The 20,020-nt window shown below is 38.8% G+C and overlaps 1 protein-coding gene across 4 annotated transcripts in view; it reads left to right on the forward strand.

Moving 5' to 3' along the window:
- PIAS1 (protein inhibitor of activated STAT 1) overlaps positions 1-19,564 on the forward strand; it is a 127,239-nt gene extending 107,675 nt beyond the window's left edge. For 3 of the 4 annotated variants that reach the window (XM_023764590.1, XM_023764591.1, XM_006101067.3), the window contains exons 9-14: positions 7,457-7,617; positions 9,290-9,420; positions 10,096-10,276; positions 15,831-15,973; positions 18,003-18,040; positions 19,040-19,564. In XM_023764590.1, coding sequence (XP_023620358.1) covers positions 7,457-7,617; positions 9,290-9,420; positions 10,096-10,276; positions 15,831-15,973; positions 18,003-18,040; positions 19,040-19,333 — 948 coding nt within the window. In that variant the 3' untranslated portion in view covers positions 19,334-19,564. The remainder of the gene's footprint in view (positions 1-7,456; positions 7,618-9,289; positions 9,421-10,095; positions 10,277-15,830; positions 15,974-18,002; positions 18,041-19,039) is intronic. The other variant, XM_023764592.1, reaches the window with a different exon arrangement.
- Positions 19,565-20,020: the final 456 nt, after the last annotated feature.

Raw genomic sequence — 20,020 nt, forward strand, 5'->3', positions numbered from 1 at the left:
CAATGTAAGACATTAAACAAACTCCTAGAAGAAAACATAGGGGTAAAGCTTCAATTGAATTTAGCAATGATAACTTGGCTACGACACCAAAGCACAGGCAACAAAAGCAAAAATAGACAAATAGGACTACATCAGACTTAACAATTTTTGCATGTCAAAGGAAATAATAGAGTGAAAAGAAAACCTATGGAATGAGAGAAAATAATTGAAAATCATATATCAATAAGGGATTAATATCCAGAATATATAAGAAACTTCTACAGCTCAACAACAACCAAAAACTAACATTTGATTTTAAAATCGACAAAGGACTCAAACAGACATTTCTCCAAAGAAGATAGAAAAATGGCTAATAAGCACACAAAAAGATGTTCAACATCACTTACTGCCGAAACCGGTTTGGCTCAGTGGATAGAGCGTCGGCCTGCGGACTGAAAGGTCCCAGGTTCGATTCCGGTCAAGGGCATGTACCTGGGTTGAGGGCACATCCCCAGTAGGAGATGTGCAGGAGGCAGCTGATCGATGTTTCTCTCATCATCGATGTTTCTAACTCTCTATCTCTCTCCCTTCCTCTCTGTAAAAAATCAATAAAATATATTTTAAAAAAAAATCACTTATTAAGGAAATGCAAATCAAAACCACATGAGATATGGCTGCTATCAAAAGAACAGGAGATATCAAGTAAGGAGATGCTGGAACTTATGTGTTATTAGTGAGAATATAAATGCTGCAGCCATTATGGAAAATAATATGATGGTTTCTAAAAAAATGAAACACAGAATTATCATGTGATCCAGCAATTCCTCTTTTGGGTATATACCCAAAGGATTCAAGCAGGATCTCGAAGAGATCATTCGCACATGCATGTTTATCACAATACCCAAGATGTGGAAGCAACCCAGATGTCCACTGGGAGATGAATAGATAAAGAAAATGTGTATACATACAATGGAATATCATTTAGCATTGCAAAAGGAAGAAAGTATGCTGCAACATAGATGAACCTTGAAAACATTATGATAAGCAAAGTAAGCTAGTCACAAAAGCATAAATACTGTATGATTCCACTCATTTGAAGCATATAAAGTTGTCAAAAATCATAGAAACAGAAAATAGTTACCAAGGGGCTAGAGGGAATTAGTGTTGTGGGTATAGATCTGTTGCATAACAATGTGAATATACTTAATACTATTGAACTGTAACTTAAAATGGATAAAATTGTAAATTTAATACTTTTTTTTTTTTTACCACAATAAAAGATATTGGCTGGGGCTGTGTGGGGTGGGTTCCTAAGTAGATAAATGTTAAAACAGACTAGTGTAAAAAGAACCTGATATATGTTGTTGTTTAATCCTCACCCAAGGATATATTTTCCATTGATCTTTTTGTTTTTCTTAAGAGAGAGTGTAAGGGAGAGAGATGGGGAGAGCGAGAAATATCAATGGGGGAGAGACACATCGATTGGTTGCCTCCTGCACATGCCCCAACTGGGGCCGGGGATCAAACCTGCAACCCAGGTATGTGCCTTGACGGGGAATTGAATCCGCAGCTCTTCAGTGTGCAGGCCAACACTCTAATCACTGAGCAACACAAGCTAGGGTAAGAATGTGGTATTTTTGAACATTCAGAAAAATGGTTCACAGACCAGATAAGTGGAGGATGGGAAGAAGACAAAGATTTTTTTATATATATAAGATAAAAAAGATACATACTTATCCTCTTTCCCCCAAATCCTAATTTATCTACCTTCCCCTCTCCTCGTGATTTCTTGCCACCCATTCTATATAATAAAAGAGAAACAGCCCTGACCAGTTTGGCTCAGTGGATAGAGCGTCAGCCTGCAGACTGAAGGGTCCCAGGTTCGATTCTGGTCAAGGGCATGTACCTTGGTTGTGGGCACATCCCCAGTAGTGGGTGTGCAGGAGGCAGCTGATCGATGTTTCTCTCTCATCGATGTTTCTAACTCTCTATCCCTCTCCCTTCATCTCTGTAAAAAATCAATAAAATATATTTTTTTAAAAAAAGAGAGAGAGAGAAACATGCAAATTAACCATCCCTCTGCTACGTTCAAGCCACGCCCACCAGCCAATCAGGAGCGAGTATACAAATTAACCCAACTAAATGGAGGCTTGGGTTGCCCCCAGCAATGGAGGAAGCCAAGCTTCCCGCCTATCCTGGCCGGCCCTGGGCTACGCTCAAGGCTACAAAGTTTCAATTATAGAAGATAAATAAATCCCAGGAAAAAAGAAAAAAAGGAGAGGCTGGGAGCTTGGGTCGCCGGGGAGCGTGGCCAACCTGAAACGGCCATCAGCCCCTTACCCAGGCTGGCCAGGCACTCCAGCGGGACTCCCCCACCCTGAAGGGGCTGTGGGCAGCCTAAAAACGGCCCTCAGCCCCTCACCCAGGCTGGCCAGGTACCCCATCCAGCCCCCACCTGTGCACCAGGCCTATATACTATATAATAAAAGGGTAATATGCAAATTGACCCTAACAGCAGAACGACTGGGAATGACTGGTCACTATGACACACACTGACCACCAGGGGGCAGACACTCAATGCAGGAGCTGCCCCCTGGTGGTCAGTGCACTCCCACAGGGGAAGCTCTGCTCAGCCACAAGCCAGGCTGATGGCTGCCAGCACAGCGGTGGTGGTGGGAGCCTCTCCCACCTCCTTAGCAGCACTAAGGATGTCCGACTGCAGCTTAGGTCTGCTCCCCGCTGGCAAGTGGACATCCCCTGAGGGCTCCCAGGTTGCCAGAGGGATGTCTGACTGCCAGCTTAGGCCAGCAGGTGGACATCCCCCGAGGGGTCTCAGACTGTGAGAGGGCACAGGCCGGGCTGAGGGCCCCTCCCCCCGAGTGCACAAATTTTTGTGCACCGGGCCTCTAGTTCCATTATTAAACACCAGTACAGAGAATATGAGAAATTTAGAAAAGTGTATAAGCTTCAACTTCCATTTAAATAACTGGAAGAAGTCTTGTTTTTCTGTAGTATCATTTTAAGTGTTTACAGTTGTACCTTAGCCGGTTTTGCTCAGTGGTTAGAGTGTTGGCCTCCTGAACAAAGAGTCTGGGGTTAGGCATGTACCTTGGTTGCAGGCTCCTCCTCGGCCCGAACCCTGGTCAGGGCACATGCAGGAGGCAACCAATCGAAGTGTTTCTCTCACATCGATGTTTCTCTGTCTTTTCCCTCTTTCTTCCACTCTCCCTAAAAATCAATGGAAAAATATCCTCGGGGGAGGATTAACATACATACATACATACATACTACATAAATGTGTTTACAGTTGTGCTAACATATATGACATCATTTAACATGTAGATGAAGCATTTATTCATATAAATAAACACTACAGTATAAATCTTGACATTTTTATTTATAGGACTAGTTTTGAATTTTATAAATCAGATGATCTTTGCTCTATTATTAGAAAATGTTAATCACATTTTGCTCCTTGAACCTATTAATTTAGTGGGCCAGTTTTTAATTTTTCTTTCCATATTCCCCAGCTCCTCCATTTTTAGTTTCAACAATTTTTACCAGTTCATTTTAAACTGACACCTGCTTTCAAAATTCAGGTTATAGAAAAAACTATATGTAAAGCATAATTATAATAATTTTATGGATTTCTATATGGCTAAGGGGACAATCCCTTTGCAATTATTCTGAAATGGAAAGGCAGTATATTTTAGATATGTTTTTATTCTAAAAAGTAAAACTTAGTAATTACAACTCATCTATATATCAAATTTATAGAATAATAAAAGAGATTTGTTCCCTTTGAAATATGTAAATATGATATCTGACAGTGCATTTGAATTGTCCTTGTTGTGATATACACAGCTCAAAATAAATGAGTTTCTGTTTGTGTGCTATTTAGCTAAAGGCAATGAAAATAATTGAAAATGTTTTTGTTCTTTGGGAATTTTTTCATTCTGATTTATTAAAAATAGAGCTGGAAAAATGTTTGAGAGCTTGCTTTGTGAGATACTCCTCAGACCTGTAAATGCAAATACAGTGACTTTCCATTGATAGAAGAAAAATAAATAAACCCCTTGGAAATTTATTTATGAAATATTTATGATGATGAAGGAAAAGTTGTGAAATTATTCTTTTTATGAGTAAAATACATATTTTATTGGCTTTTTGGGCTCCTTTTGATATAAATTGGTTTAAACATACTTAGCTTGGGTATTTTCTCTTGCACCTTCATCAGTTAGTTACTAATATAGCACGATCATGTTACAATAAGATTAGTGGCATTAGAAAACTCACTTGGGAGTTGTTTTCTAAGTGTTTATTTGCAAATGATGCAGCTATCCACCACATCCTATAAAGCAGCGGTTCTCAACCTGTGGGTCGCGACCCCTTTGGCAGTCGAACGTCCCTTTCACAGAGGTCACCTAAGACCGTCCTGCATATCAGATATTTACATTACGATTCATAACAGTAGCAACATTACAGTTATGAAGTAGCAACGAAAATAATTTTATGGTTGGGTCACAACATGAGGAGCTGTATTTAAAGGGCCAGAAGGTTGAGAACCACTGCTATAAAGGGAAAGGGGGAATTTGTAATTATAAGATGAAGATATTCAAACCTCAATTTCTGTCTGATACCAGGTTAAAGAAATCAGTATCCATTTGTAGATAAGTGTGGAATTTAGTGGTTGTTTTTAAAAATCAGGAACATGAGGATTAGCAAACTTGTGATTCTTTAAAGCAAGGCATTTGTGTGACAGCTAATAAACAAGAAAGTGAACTTTTCCTTTCCTGTACCTATTTATAAATGTTCTTCCTGTGCTGTTCATGTAGCATGTAGCAGTGTTCCTTCAAAACTCTGTAGGGTAAACTTCTCAGTGTGGCTGCTCTCTGATCAAAAAGATGAACTAATAGCTGGGGATTATAGGAATGAAGGTATGTGAGATGAAAACCTTATCATCTTACCCATTGTCTTCATAAACTACCAGAAGTAGCCTACTAGTTAGGCAGTATATGAACTTGTTTACTGTTATTGTATTTATCTAGGATTCTTAGTCTCTGATTTTTCTTCCTATTATTAAGACAGTAACAAAAATACTCAGTAGGAATTTCCACTTCATGGGTGAGTTAAGGTCTGCTTTAGAATGTAAAAAATTTAGCACCACCAACCAGATTGTTATTTGGAAATTGTCCCTGAACTAATGAAACACCTTGGCTCATGAATAGATGCTTTTTCTTTTATAAGTGCTAGTTTGTTCTATTTGCTTTTTAATAAGTGCTTATGTAAATCAAAGCATAAATATTGAATAGAATTATAGAAAGGGAGTAATGAACTTGTTAATACTGTATGAGCACAGAATAGAAGAAGAAGCAAATATGTTCCTGTACTTCAGTAATGGGTGACATATATTGAGTACTTACCATGTTTCAGGAACTGTGCAATAAACAATTTAAACCCCAGAATCTTATAATATAGGTGCTGTTTTTATCCCTATTTTACAAAACAGGCTCAGAGATATTCAGTAACATCCAGGATTCACAAGTAAGTAGTGAGGCCAGGAGTCAAACCTAGGTCCCTAACTCCAGACTCCTACTCGGGGCTGCCTCGGGAAGTGCTGCATATAGCCTGCGCACACTGCATGAATGGTGCCTCCTAAGACTCCCCACTTGCACAGCTGAACCAGACCACCTTCCTGCTGTATAGCAGGCACATTTCCAAGTGCCAAGGATAAGGAGATTAAGCCAATGTGCTTCTAGTAGAAGGGGACACACACATAATGAATAGTATGATCATATGCAGGGTAGAGTTGGAAGCAAAGACAAGAGAGCTATCAGTTTTCTCTGTGTCCCTCCTGTTCATACTTCTCATACTATAAACTGGCATTACTTCCTTCTCATTAGTTTATAGCACATCTGTGTCCTTTTTTTATTCTTCATCACTACATCCTGTTGAAATAAGGAGGAAACGTGTTACTTTAGAGATAGAAAAAGAAGCCCAGAAAGGGTAAGAGCCTTTCCTAGAGGCACAGTAAATCATTGGTACCAGAAAAATAATTTAGGGCCCCAAATGACAGTAAATTTCCTTAGTAGACTAGGAAATTGCACATTTCCCTGAAATTATTCTAAGCCAAGAATCTTTTTCTCCTTTTTCCCCCTCACTTAATTCATGATCTTTTCCAAGCTTTTATATTTTCTAAGCTTACAGATGTGTAGAAAATCTTTTTCTGGTGTTCAGGAAATAATGTGGTTATTGAAAATAGATAACTTCTATACTGAAGGCATACCTCAGAGATACTGCGTGTTCAGTTCTAAACCACCACAGTATAGCGAGTCGTAATCTATTTCCAGTGGAGGGTCTTGTCTTCAATTTGTGAAAAAAAACGCACATCTGTGAAACACTATAAAGCAAGGTGCACTAAAATGAGGTATGCCCAGATATGGCCAGTATGGCAGCTCCCTGTGGGAAGATCCATGGATGGCTTCTCTGCCTTGGGCCACAGCTAACAGCTCAGGGACCAGATGAAGCAGATTTTATTGTACATAGGACAGACTCAGCCTGTGTCAGCTTAAGCAACATTTGCAGGGCAGGAAGATAAAGTTTCATAACATGCCGGAGGTGCTAGAAATCCAGGGGTGTTTGCTGAATTGCTTGTGATGGTGCCCAGTGAGGGAGGGCATACTGAGAGTGCACACACTTGCCTTCCTTCTCAGAGACGTCATTTGGTAATTAAGTCAAACATTGTGGGGAATGTTTGTCATTCATTTCATTTTGACCTGGGTACTACTCCCATTCAGGTATCAGGTTGATAGTAATGTCATTGTATCTGTATACTGCAATATTTAATAAGACATTCTTTTTTCCTTTCCCAAATTGCTAGTAAAAATGGTTCTAATTGTTTTGGATCAGGGATTATTTTAAGAATTTAGTGGAAGCACTCTCTCCGGGAAAATGCACATACTTTAAAATTTTTACATATTTATTTTATTGATTGATTTCAGAGAGGGAGAGAGAGAAACATCAGTGTTGAGAGAGGATCATCGGTGGGCTGCCTCCTGCAGGCCACCTACTCAGCATTGAGGCCACAACCTGGGGATTTGAACCATGACCTCCTGGTTCATAGATCGACACTCAACCACTGAGCCACGCAGACCAGGCCAAAATTTTACATATTTCAAGGAGTTCATGTCCCTTCCTCCCCGCAAAAGCCTATCTGTGAGCTGTAGAGTGAGGGTAAATAACCCTTGCTGTAGACTTTCCATAGCCACTGTGTTTAATATCTAAAGAAATTCTGTAATTTTTTTAAATAGTTGTTTTACAGAAAATGTATTTAATGTTCTTCCTTATTGACGAAAAGTAAACACAGAATGCTTTAAATCAGAACACATATATACATTGTGCATCGGGAAATATTTATCAAAACTTAAATTTTGAATAATAGTTGTCTAATATTTACTTTTGTCTCCCTCTTTTAAAGCTTGGTAAAATGCGGCTGACAATTCCATGTCGGGCCCTTACCTGTTCTCATCTGCAGTGTTTTGATGCAACTCTTTATATTCAAATGAATGAGAAAAAGCCAACCTGGGTTTGTCCTGTCTGTGATAAAAAGGCTCCGTATGAGCACCTTATTATTGATGGGTATGTCACTTTAAAGTTTTTCCTTGTAATGGTGTTATCTGGGTTTGTTATTATCAGGTCAGGTTTTCTGAGTTACATATTTTTAGGATTTTTATGATTCTACAAATAATATTTTTCAAACCAAATAATATTATGAACATTTTCTCTTTTTAACTTTATGTCCTCATTTGGAAAATGCATGCTTTACTGTCAGTGCCTCCTGACTTTACCATTTAAGCACCAATAGTTCCAAGCAGGGTTATGCTTACACCTTTTCCTAACGTGAATCCATCTATCCCTAGACATGCAGACCATGTTAGAGAGAAAATAAGAGAATTGTGAAACTGGCTAATGTAAGCTCACCAGAAACCGGGCTTTTTAGAAGTTAGCCTGTTTTTGGAGATTTTCTCATGCCTGTCCCTGCTGTAAGGGCTCCTAAACCGATCCACATACTGAATGAGTAGCAGCTTACTTTGTTTTTTTATTTTCTCTGAAATACTTGTGTTTGTCTTTCTTCTCCACCTATAGCATCATGACAATCTATATTTTTAACACTCATGTTTTATCTACCCTACCAAACATCTTGGAATGTTCCTCTAAATTTTCCCCTATTCTCTAGCTCTCACCCCCACCCCCCAACACCATTTTGCCACTGAACAAAAAGAAACTGAAAAAAAGAATCTTCTTGATATTTCCTGTACTCTCTAACAAAACACTCAAGGCAACTTATCTGTAGTATTAGAGAAAACATGAGTCTGAAGGTGTAACATGAGAAATGGAATTCATTTAGCAATGCAAGGGTATCCCAGAGCTTGAAAGATGTTAGACCAATCAATAGGGGGAAAGTAAACATGTAATTTAATGTTTTATGTTTAATTTTTCATAGATAACAATGATCACTAATAAATCTCAATTGAATAATAATATTTTACCAATTGTATATTATATTGCTTTAGATCTCCCATCAATTGAGATTTCTTTGTTATTCTAAAAGTCATGTATGCATACATATATATACACCCATACACTTAATGAAGAATTAAAAAAGATAGGAAAATTAAAAAGCTTTTGTAGTGTGTTATTTTCACAATTGTGATTGCACAGTATTAATATTTTTATCCGATTTCATTTAACATTATAACATACTAAGAATTTGACCATTAGTTTTACACATTTTTGCAAGTCTCATTTTTTAATATCTCCATGATATTTATCAGGAGGCTTAACATTCAATACATGTCTTGTATTTATTGCTACAGTTTATCAAACAAGATATGCTTATTAGAGGCAATTTGGACTATGTAAAAAAGGTATGAAGAAATATACAGTGTCACACTCAGAGATAAGTGCTATTTCTGTACCATGTACACACAGAATTTTATTTAAGTGCAAGGTTTTCTTTTCTTGGCCTCTTCCTACTTTCTGTGAACATTTTCCCATACTAACAAATGTTTAGAAATCTCGTTTTTCATGGTTACGTAATGTTTCCTTGCATAAAGGTACCATAATATAAATAACTACTTTCTATTTAGCTCTAGATTTTGAGAACAAGTATAACTTATCTGGTCCATTTTCTTCTTTCTCATTTATACTTGTACAAAACATGAAGGAACTGAATGTTTTTTTAACAGTAATAATTCTAATCTATCCTCATTTAAAATGTGATATTCAAAAGACAAATTGTGTTTTATAGCTTGTTTATGGAAATCCTAAAGTACTGTACAGATTGTGATGAAATACAGTTTAAGGAAGATGGCTCTTGGGCACCTATGAGATCAAAAAAGGAAGTACAAGAAGTTTCTTCCTCTTACAATGGAGTTGATGGTGAGTGTTGATTTTTTTTTAAAGGTGGGCAGTCTTCCTGCTCTTAAAATGCTCAAATTTTATAAAAACCACGCAGCTCAATAACTCTTATTAAATTATTAATTAAATGTTCAAAAGTAGTAAAGCTCCTTTTAAACTCACTTTTGCCAGCTTTTAAAATGTTGTGGTATAAGATTTCAAAGATTTCAATAAGTCTTTATAAAATCATGCTTTTGAAATGGTATCCTTTTAAATTTTTAGCAGATTGGTACAGATTTGCGAACATTCTTTTATTTGCTTTTTTTCTTTTCCTGGCTTTCAGTATTTTTTTGCTGGAGAGAGGCTATATCACTTTTTAAAAATGTTACCACAGCATTACTTAAGTATATCAGGTACTGTACAGATAACCACACATAATAAATAGGCTTTGCGCTCAAGCTGCTTTTATTCTGAAGTGGACATACATTTTGATTGTCTTGATTCAGAATTATTTTTCAAAAAAAATTTTTTAGCAGCCAGTACTAAATAGTAGTTTTAAACATAGGCAAACAGAACCACTGTTGGTTTTCTACTCTCTGACCCCAGCAATATTGTAAGTCTAAACTATAACTGATAAATTAACTCATGAGCACACTCATGAGAAAAAAGAGGTGTCATAGGTCTTTTTTGCCTTGTGTTTTAATCATTCCCACACAGGATGCTTGAGCTCCACACTAGAGCATCAGGTGACTTCTCACCACCAGTCCTCAAATAAAAATAAGAAAGTAGAGGTGATTGACCTCACCATAGACAGTTCTTCCGATGAAGAGGAGGAAGAGCCACCTGCCAAGAGGGCCTGTCCTTCCTTATCTCCCACATCACCACTAAATAATAAAAGGTAAGTGCTGAGACCTTAAAATAGGAGTCGTCATGAAAATTAATTTTGCAAATAGGATCTTCCAAATAAAATGATTATGCATGATTATAAAACTTAATTAGCAATCAAATAATAAGTTGAATTTTTTTCGCTTGTGTGTGATATTCTTGAGGGGTTTGGATAATGCATTAAATTAGATAAAGAATTCATCAAACCAAAATATGGTTTTAGTACAGTGGTTCTCAAATTTTGGTGTACATCAGAATCACTCAGAGGGCTTATTAAAACATACATTGCTTCCCTACCCATCACTGTCTGATTTAGGAATAAGGACTGAGAAATTTTATTTTTCTAAGAACTTCCCAAGTGGTCCAGTGCTCATAGGATTTAGAACATTTACTCAATTTGGGAAGCATATGCTGTAAAATTAACCCTAAGTAGGATGTTTCAAGTAGAAAACAGAGGAAGACCAGATAAATACTTTCAACCTGCCTCAGTGTGTAAGGCTGGCAGTGAAAGAAGTCTAAGACTTAAGTTGCTGTACACTTAATGCTTTCTTTTTAAAAAATATATTTGTAAAAAAAGGAATTCTTACCATTTGCAACAGCATGGATGGAACTGGAGAGCATTATGCTAAGCAAAATGAACCAGAGAAAGATAAATATCACATGATCTCACTCATTTGTGGAATATAATGAACAACATAAACTGATGAACAAAAACAGACAGAGAAGCATTGATCAGACCGTCAAACCTCAGAGGGAAGGTAGGGGAGGGTGGGGGTAAGGAGGAGAGATCAACCAAAGAACTTGTATGCATGCATATAAGCCTAACCAATGGACACAGACACCAGGGGGGTGAGGGCATTAGTCGGGGGGGGGGAGCAATGGGAGGATAAGGACACATATGTAATACCTTAATCAATAAAGAAAAGAAAAAAAAGAAAAAGAAAAGAAAAATATATTTGTTTTGGTTTCAGAGAAGAAGGGAGAGGGAGACAGAGATAGAAACATCAGTGATAGAGAATCATTGATTGACTGGATGCCTCTTGTATGCCCCACACTGGGTATCGAGCCCACAACCAACCCGAGCATGTGCCCTGCCCGGGAATCAAACCATGACCTCCTGGTTCATAGGTTAACGCTCAACCACTGAGCCACGCCAGGCAGGCTATTGCTTTCTATTTTCCAGACTCATTTCCCATTAAGTCTCATCCTATATAATAAAAGCGTAATATGTAAATTGACCGAACAGTGGAACGACCACGGGGCGGGGCTGGTGAGCAGGTGGCACCAGCAGGCAGAGGGAGGGGACGGTGGTCGGGGGGGTGGCAGCGACCAGCGGCAGCAAAGGGGTGATGGGCTGAGGGGCAGGGCTGGCTGCTTGCCAGCCGGCGCTGTCCCCTGATCAGTCTGCCCAGTCGCCTTCCACAGAGGGAGGCCCGCTCCCCATGGGTGATAATACATCTCCTGAGGGCTCCCAGACTGTGAGAGGGTGCAGGCGGGCTGAGGGACCGACGCTCCCCCCCACCACCCGCCCCAAGTGCACGAATTTTCGTGCACTGGGCCTCTAGTATCAATAATAATGTACCTTGGTTATGCTTCAGTTCAGTTCATGAAACACTGTTATCTATTTTATATAAGATATTCCATGCTAAGTAAACATGGGTGATAATAAAATGGGTATGTACAGTCTTAACCTTGAAGGGTTCAGCACATTGTAGAAGATGATAAAATAAGATAACTCTAGTTGTACTCTTAAACAGACTGTTAGTCTCCTAGACACAAGTGGGGATTCTCAGCAAAAAGACTTCATGCTTTGCTGTGAAGCACAATAGTAGCCCACTAAAGATTAGAAATAGATGTGCTTCTTTTTAGGTATATATTGGAATTACACAGCCTGTTGTAACTGAATAAGAGCTGTTTTTAAAAATCTCCTTCCAATAAATGGTAGTGCCTGGAGAAAGAATGTAAGTGAAAGAAAGAAAGTCCACAGAAGGCATTGTTACAGATTTCAGGGTTCAGGAAAGAAAGTCAACACCAGGCCAAGAACAGGAGGCATTTTTTTGCTTGGAGTCAAATTACTTTCAGGTTTGCTATTATTTGATGAGATAAAACAATATTCTATTTTAATATATTTACTAGAGGCCCAGTGCACGAATTCGTGCACAGGTGGGGTCCAGCCAGCCTGGCCCCAATCAGGGCGGAGCAGGGCTGGACCTGTCAGGAGGAGGAGACCACAGTGGGACGTTGGCTGGCCTGCCTGCCCTATCAGGGCCAGGCCGGCTGGGGGGAGGGGTCTCAGGCAACTGGCTGGAAGGCGCCACCCCCAAATGGGGTGGGGGGGCGATCAGGGGTCAGTGGCCGGGGGAGGAGCCATGGGAGGTTGACCGGCCAGCCCCACCCCTGATTGGGGGGGGCGAGCAGGGGCGGAGCTGGCTGGGGGGAGGGGCCACGGGCAGTTGACTGGCTGGCCCTGCCCCTGATTGGTGTGGTAGGGGCCAATCAGGGGAGGGCCCGTGGGAGGTTGGCTGCCGGCCCCACCCCCACTCCCCATCAGGATGGTTTGCTGGCCCCAGTGGGCGTCATAGCGACCAGCATTCCGATAGCTGGCTTTTTATGTATATAGATAGTTACTTGAAAGATTAAGATGCAACAGTAAATGCATAATCGTCATAAATGTAGCTCCTCACTTGTTAGAGGACTTTGACTATTTCAGGAATCTTGGTGGTATAAACAAACATAACACAGGATGGTATTTCCACTATAGAGTAGCTTATCTCAGCATACAGACAGAAATAAAAACAATTAAAAGCATTATTCTAAACAAAATGAATATTTAAACACTAATTCTACTTCAAATCCTACTTTATGAACATTTTACCTCCGATTATATGTAAACTGTAATAATTTTACTGTCTGAATATACATTTTTTCCTTAAAGGAAACTTTTTTGAGTGTTTAGAAATATAATGTTTCTTCTTTGGATGTTTTTGTTGCTGTTCCTCCAAAAATAGCTTTGTTTATTATATTTGGAAAATTACATTAGGTGCATTAACTACTTCCTGAGCTTCCCAATGCATAACTGAACCCAGGCATAGTATTTGCAAATGCCAGATCTTTCTCTGTATTCAGATAAAACAAGCAACTTGGGAGTTTATGACATTCTGAGAAGAATAGTGCCATGTTCAATATAGTGGCCATTTTATAATAACGACTAGCCAAAAAATAGAAGCCTAAAGGCAGCATATTGCATTTGTTATTGTGTGCTGTAAAGGAGGAAATGCGTTTCAGAATGTTATCACAAAATTGAAAGAAAAGGAGCCAGGCAGGAATTAGAAAGAGGAAAAGAGATCAATAAATGTAAAAGTCTTCAGCCACTGAGTGTTCAGTATTCATCCAGAAATTTCCCTTGCTGTTTGGTATACCAAGATGTTTTCAAAGACTAGCATTTTAACAGCCTTCTTCTCTCTTGTAATCCCTTGGGCATTGTCAGAGGAAACAGCTAATGGAAAATGCTAGTTTTTATAGATGTAAGAGCTTTAATTGTTTCCATTAGATGAAACATTTTTATGAAGTGGATGAGAGTGTATTTTATGCTTTGTATCCCATTCATAAAATGTGGTAGATGGTCATAACTGGAGCTCCATTCCTGGAAATCCAACCTTGGCATTTTTTTTAAAAATACATTTTTATTGATTTCAGAGAGGAAGGGAAAGGCAGAGAGATAGAAACATCAGTGATGAGAGAGAATCATCGATTGTCTGCCTCCTGCACGCCCCTCACTGGGGATTGAGCCCGCAACCCAGCCATGTGCCCTTGACCAAAATTGAACCCGGGACCCTTCAGTTTGCAGGCCAATGCTCTATCCACTAAGCCAAATCAGCTAGGGCAGCTGTGGGCAAACTACGGCCCGCGGGCCGGATCCGGCCCGTTTGAAATGAATAAAACTAGAAAAAAAAAAAGACCGTACCCTTTTATGTAATGATGTTTACTTTGAATTTATATTAGTTCACACAAACACTCCATCCATGCTTTTGTTCCGGCCCTCCAGTCCAGTTTAAGAACCCATTGTGGCCCTCGAGTCAAAAAGTTTGCCCACCCCTGCGCTAGGGCCAACCTTGGCATCTTTTTAAATATTCTATACCATTGAAATTGCATCTCCACAATAAAAATCACCAATTTCTAAATGCTAAAAAAAAAAAAAAGAAAAGAAATTGCATCTCCACACCGCACATACTTTACATGAAGTTTTAAAAGCAAAGGATAGACTCTTTATGCCTTCTTTTTTCTTTTATTTTCTATAATTTTTTAATATATTTTATTGATTTTTTACAGAGAGGAAGGGAGAGAGATAGAGAGTTAGAAACATCAATCAGCTGCCTCCTGCACATCTCCTACTGGGGATGTGCCCGCAACCCAGGTACATGCCCTTGACCGGAATCGAACCTGGGACCCTTCAGTCCGCAGGCCGATGCTCTATCCACTGAGCCAAACCGGTTTCGGCTATTTTCTATAATTTATATACATACCTATTAGCCTCCTAATGGTTGGGATACCATATGATCCTTGTGTTTGCACTTAGGACTATTAGAATTATTTTCTTTTTAAAATCATTTCAATTCTTTTTCCTTTCTTTCCTCCTTTTTGCTTCTTGCCTAATTTTTGGTAAAGAAACATTATTTCACTACTCAGCTACTTAAACATTTCACTCTATTCCAGAATCCCACTTTTTGTGTTGTGTTTTTTTCCCCCCAGTTATACCATTCTCCCTTTAAAAACTCCACACCTGTTCATTATGGAGCATCTCTTCTCTTTGTCTTGCTGTCTTTGTTCATTCAGCAGGCCTTTTATGCATACAGTGTGCTGGTGACTGTGCCAGGCAATGGATATACCAAGATAAACAGTACCTAGTTTTTATTTTCATAAAGCTTACAAGTCGTGGGGCCAGCTGTTCACTTCACTGCTCAGATTGCTACATTCCCCCAGTCTTGTCTATATGTGTTTTCTTTGCAAGGATTTCCTTATGCTTTTTACTAGCCAACATTCCAGTGCTTATTTTTAAAAGGTTTCAGAATTTCGTCCACTATAGATACACTTCACTCATATCCCATTGAAGTAGCTCAGTCATGCCTTCCCCCTGCGTCTGAAAGTATAGATGACGGTGATCCTAAGACAGCATATGATTTATGAATATTAGATACCATTGCATCCATCCATTTCTCCCAATAGCCTCTGCAGCTATTAAGTATACAGATCATTTTCTAATAAAGTCAGCCCTCTGTATCAGCAAGTTCTGCATCAACAGTCTACAGTTGGTTGAAATTCACGGATGTAGAACATGCTGATAGGGAGGGCCAACTAAACAACTTGTGCATCCAATCTGTGAGGGTTCCTGGAACTTAATCCTTTGTGGGTATCAAGGAACAAATGTGATTATGATAGTCTAAATTATATCTCCCTTGTTTTTATTTTTAGCACAAAAGTTAGGATTCATGAGATGCAACCCCTTTGTTTGTTAAACTTAAAAGTTGATATGACTCATGAAAATTGTGTAAACCTTTTTTTTCTTCTAGCATATTAAGTCTTCCACATCAAGCATCTCCAGTGTCCCGAACCCCAAGCCTCCCTGCTGTAGACACAAGCTATATTAACCCATCTCTTATCCAAGACTACAGGCATTCTTTCCACATGACACCCATGCCTTATGACTTACAAGGTGAGTCACCGATTGTTCTGTATTGTCACAGCATTATGGATGACGTTGATTTATATAGTCTTCTTCTGGGTGAATCTGAGGAAGAATTGAAAGATTGGGAAAACGGGATTGGGCCTATGGAACTGGTCATAATAAATACAAATCCAGTTTCTTGTTTGTACTTTCATCAATAGCCAGTGTTTTACTGCCAGTGATAACACTAATGCAATGATCTCTAGGTTATGTGGACTTCAAAGTAGTCTACAAGTTATTTTGGGGTGATTTCTTATATGCTGATTTGAATTTTGATACTTAGAATATTATTTTTTGTTCCCTGAATCCAGTTATGAGGCAAGAGGCATTGTGGGTAACTATTTTGTATTATCTTTTAACAATGCAGAATTGAAATATTACAAGATTTTAATTTTTGTTCCAGTAAAACTGATTCTTCTTTCTTTATTTTTTTTTAATTAATCCTCACCCGAGGTTATTTTTCCATTGATTTTTAAGAGAGAGTGGAAGGGGGGAGGAGAGACACATCCATGTGAGAGAGAGACATCGATTGGTTGCCTCCTGCACACACCCCCAACCAGGGCCAGGGATCAAGCCTGCAACCGAGGTACATGCCCTTGACTGGATCGAACCTAGGGCCGTTCAGTCCTTAGGCCGATGCTCTATCCCTGAGAAGAATCAGAGCTGATTCTTCTTTTTTAAAGTAGTTTGAAATGTCATTATACCTATTTGTATAATATATTTTGAGTTAATAATCCTTACATTACCAAAAAGAATTATTATTAAGTTCTCATATATCTTTATAATTTAATAACTTATATATTATCCATATAATCTAAGAACATTTTTCTTTTTTATTACAAAAAGACATATAGGCTCATTGTAGAAAATTTACCACAAAATGCAAAGTGGAAGTTTCCCTCCACACTTCCCCAGCAGAAATCTCAGGCCACTGGCAAGGATTCTTGGGAGCTGAGGTAGTTGATTGGCTTCTTAGTAACTGTAATGAAAAAAACCTATTTCAGCTCCATCCAATAGAACTTCCTACAATGAGGAAAATGTTGTAATCTACCAGCTAATATAGTAGCTACTAGCCACATGGTTATAGAGCATTTGGAATGCTAGTGTGACTGAAGAACTGAATTTTTTGTTTTATTTATTAGTAGTAAATTTAAATAGCCATATCATGTTATTAGCTGCTACTCTGTTGGACATTGCAGCCCTATTTTTCACTTAGCCCACTGCAGGTCTTCATGTTATAATCCATTCTAGTGTAGTCAGCAGGTGGGTCCCTACTGACTACACTGTCATATTTGTATCTATCTTTGCTTGCACTTTTTCCCAAGTTAGATGTCATACAAGGCATTTTACTCACAGTGGTTTACTTGCTCTTCTTTGCATTACACACTGGGCAATAGAGACAAGAATGCAAATTGCAGCGGGTGGCCTTGCGATGACTCCCCGGCAGCCAGGGATCAGAGCTGGTCCTCTGTAGTAGCTACCACCCCAATAACCAGTCCGCCCTCAGAGTTTCCCCTCAGGCAATGGAGACTGAGTCAGAATCTGTTGCAGGTAGTGGCAAGTGAGCAAACTTAAGAAAGAGAAAGAAAATGTGTGCTACAACTTGCTTAACTTTTTTAACTTCAAACTTTATCATTCACAAAAATGAGGGCAACAGTAATTATGTATCTCATGAGGTGCTTGTGAGGAGTAAATTAGAGTAGCTTGAAAAGTTACCAAAGAGGAGTCAATGAGAACATTTGGTGAAAAGTGCTATGTCAGTTCAGTACTCGGTGTGACAGGGCAGCAGTGGTCCAAGTCCCACAAGTGGAGTCACAGGGAGGGCAAATGATTCCTAAATTGGACTTCAGGCTCAGTAATCTAGAGAAGGGAGGGATGTAAAACATTTAGCTCAACTCTTCATGTTTAAATTAAATTCTAAATAAATTAGAATTAGCATTTAATACTTGTGTTTATTTTTGGGCATTTGGGAGACGTTTTTTCCCCCAAAATTAAAATAATTTTTTTTCTCTCACAGGATTAGATTTATTTCCTTTCTTATCAGGAGACAGTCAGGTATGTAATATGGAAAAAAAATGCTATGTTTTAATATTGAAAAGTATAATATGTAGCCAAGAGAAAGAAAATAAATTTCCTTAGAAAATTCAGGGTAGTCATACCTGTTACTGTATTGTTAAGGTTTTAATTAAGACTTTAAATCAGAACCCATTGTCAGCTGTGCCTGAGTATATAGAAAGGACAGCATCTATTTGTTGGTTTCCAGTTCTGTTTTAGAAAGAAACGGGAGTGAATCGTATTGATTGATACTTTTTTTTTTAATCCTCACCCGAGGACATGTTTATTGATTTGAGAGAGAGAGAGAGGAAGCGGGGGAGAGAGAGGGAAACAGCAATGTGACAGAGAAACTTTGATTGTTTGACTCCCGTACATGCCTAGAGCGGGCATCAGACCCACAACCAAGGTATGAGCCCTGACCGGGAATTGAACCGGTAACCTTTTGGTGTACAGGACGACGCTCCAGCCATTTGAGCCACCCAGCCTGGGCTTTACTGATAAGTTCTTGGCCAAATATCTCCATAAGAGAAATAGGGTAGACTCTCTTCTTTTCTGCTACTTCTGAGCATGTGCCAGTTTGGAAATATAATTTTGAAAATTGCTTTCAATACAAATTAAAACAAAAACAATTTTTTTCTGTTTCAGATACAAAAATGTCTCAGGATCAATGATCTGATCATTTCATAAGGCCATTTGATTTTACAAAATGTTTTGTGGGGTGTTTTTTTCTTGTTTTTTTTTTTTTTTGTGGGTTTTTTTTTTTTGTCTAAAGTTTTACATATGTCTCCTTTTTCCCCAATTGACCCCTCCCCTCCCCCGCAATTCCCACCCCGGGCAAGCCCCCACCGCCCCAGTGTGATTTTGCAAAATGTTTTAATAAATACTTCAAAAAAACAGATTCTCAGAATATATTAAAGTTAGGACTTTGTTCTGCTGAGAGGAAGCTTATGAATTTGTAAGTATAATTAACATTTGTTTTGTCTTTTTTCCCCTCCCTAGCATTATAACACGTCCCTCCTGGCCGCTGCAGCAGCAGCAGTTTCGGATGATCAAGACCTCTTACACTCTTCTCGGTTTTTTCCGTATACCTCCTCCCAGATGTTTCTTGATCATTTGAGTGCAGGAGGCAGTACTTCTCTGCCAACCACCAATGGAAGCAGTAGTGGCAGTAACAGCAGCCTCGTGTCCTCCAACAGCCTGAGGGAGAGCCATAGCCACACGGTCACGAACAGGAGCAGCACGGACACAGCGTCCATCTTTGGCATCATACCAGACATTATTTCATTGGACTGATTTCCTTGCCCCTGCTGCTCTCATCCCCACCCCAGATTAAGTGAACTTGGCAGAAAGAAGAGAACTTTGTGCTATGTTTTACCTAATTCTGTTTAGAAAAGTACACAAGCGTGTGTTTTTTTTCCTTTTTTTAGGGAAAAAAATTAAAAGAAATGTACAGAGAACAAAACTATATTTTCAGTTTTACTTTTGTATATAAATCTAAGACTGCCTGTCTGATATAACACTTGTAAAAATAAACCAAAAAAAGGAAAGAAAAGGAAAAAAAGAAAAAAATAACAAGTACCCACAAAACACCTTCAGTTCAATTTTCTGGATTCTGAAGATTTTTTTTTTTTTTTCACCATTTGTCCTATGGTTTTGGTGTTATTTTACTTCAATGGCATTATTTTATTTGCAATAACAAAAGGAATTGCATGTATGAAGTTTTAAATTGTGGGCTTTTCTTTGTTGTGGGGAGGGAGCTGGGGGCATAGTTTTAATTTCCATTTTCTAAAAATGACAGACTTGAGTTTTGTTTGTGTGTGCACATTTTATCCAGCCTTAAGTTATAAATCTCATCTGTCCCACTGCATTCCCTGTGTATTTTCAGGACTAGCTCATGGGTGTGTGTGTCCAGTGTGTGTGTCTGCATTTTTCTGTCATTACTGTCCCTTCTCTTCCAGAGTTTGCATTCAGTTGATAATC

Source organism: Myotis lucifugus, unplaced genomic scaffold, assembly GCF_000147115.1.
Source record: "Myotis lucifugus unplaced genomic scaffold, Myoluc2.0 scaffold_338, whole genome shotgun sequence".
NCBI lineage: Eukaryota > Metazoa > Chordata > Mammalia > Chiroptera > Vespertilionidae > Myotis > Myotis lucifugus.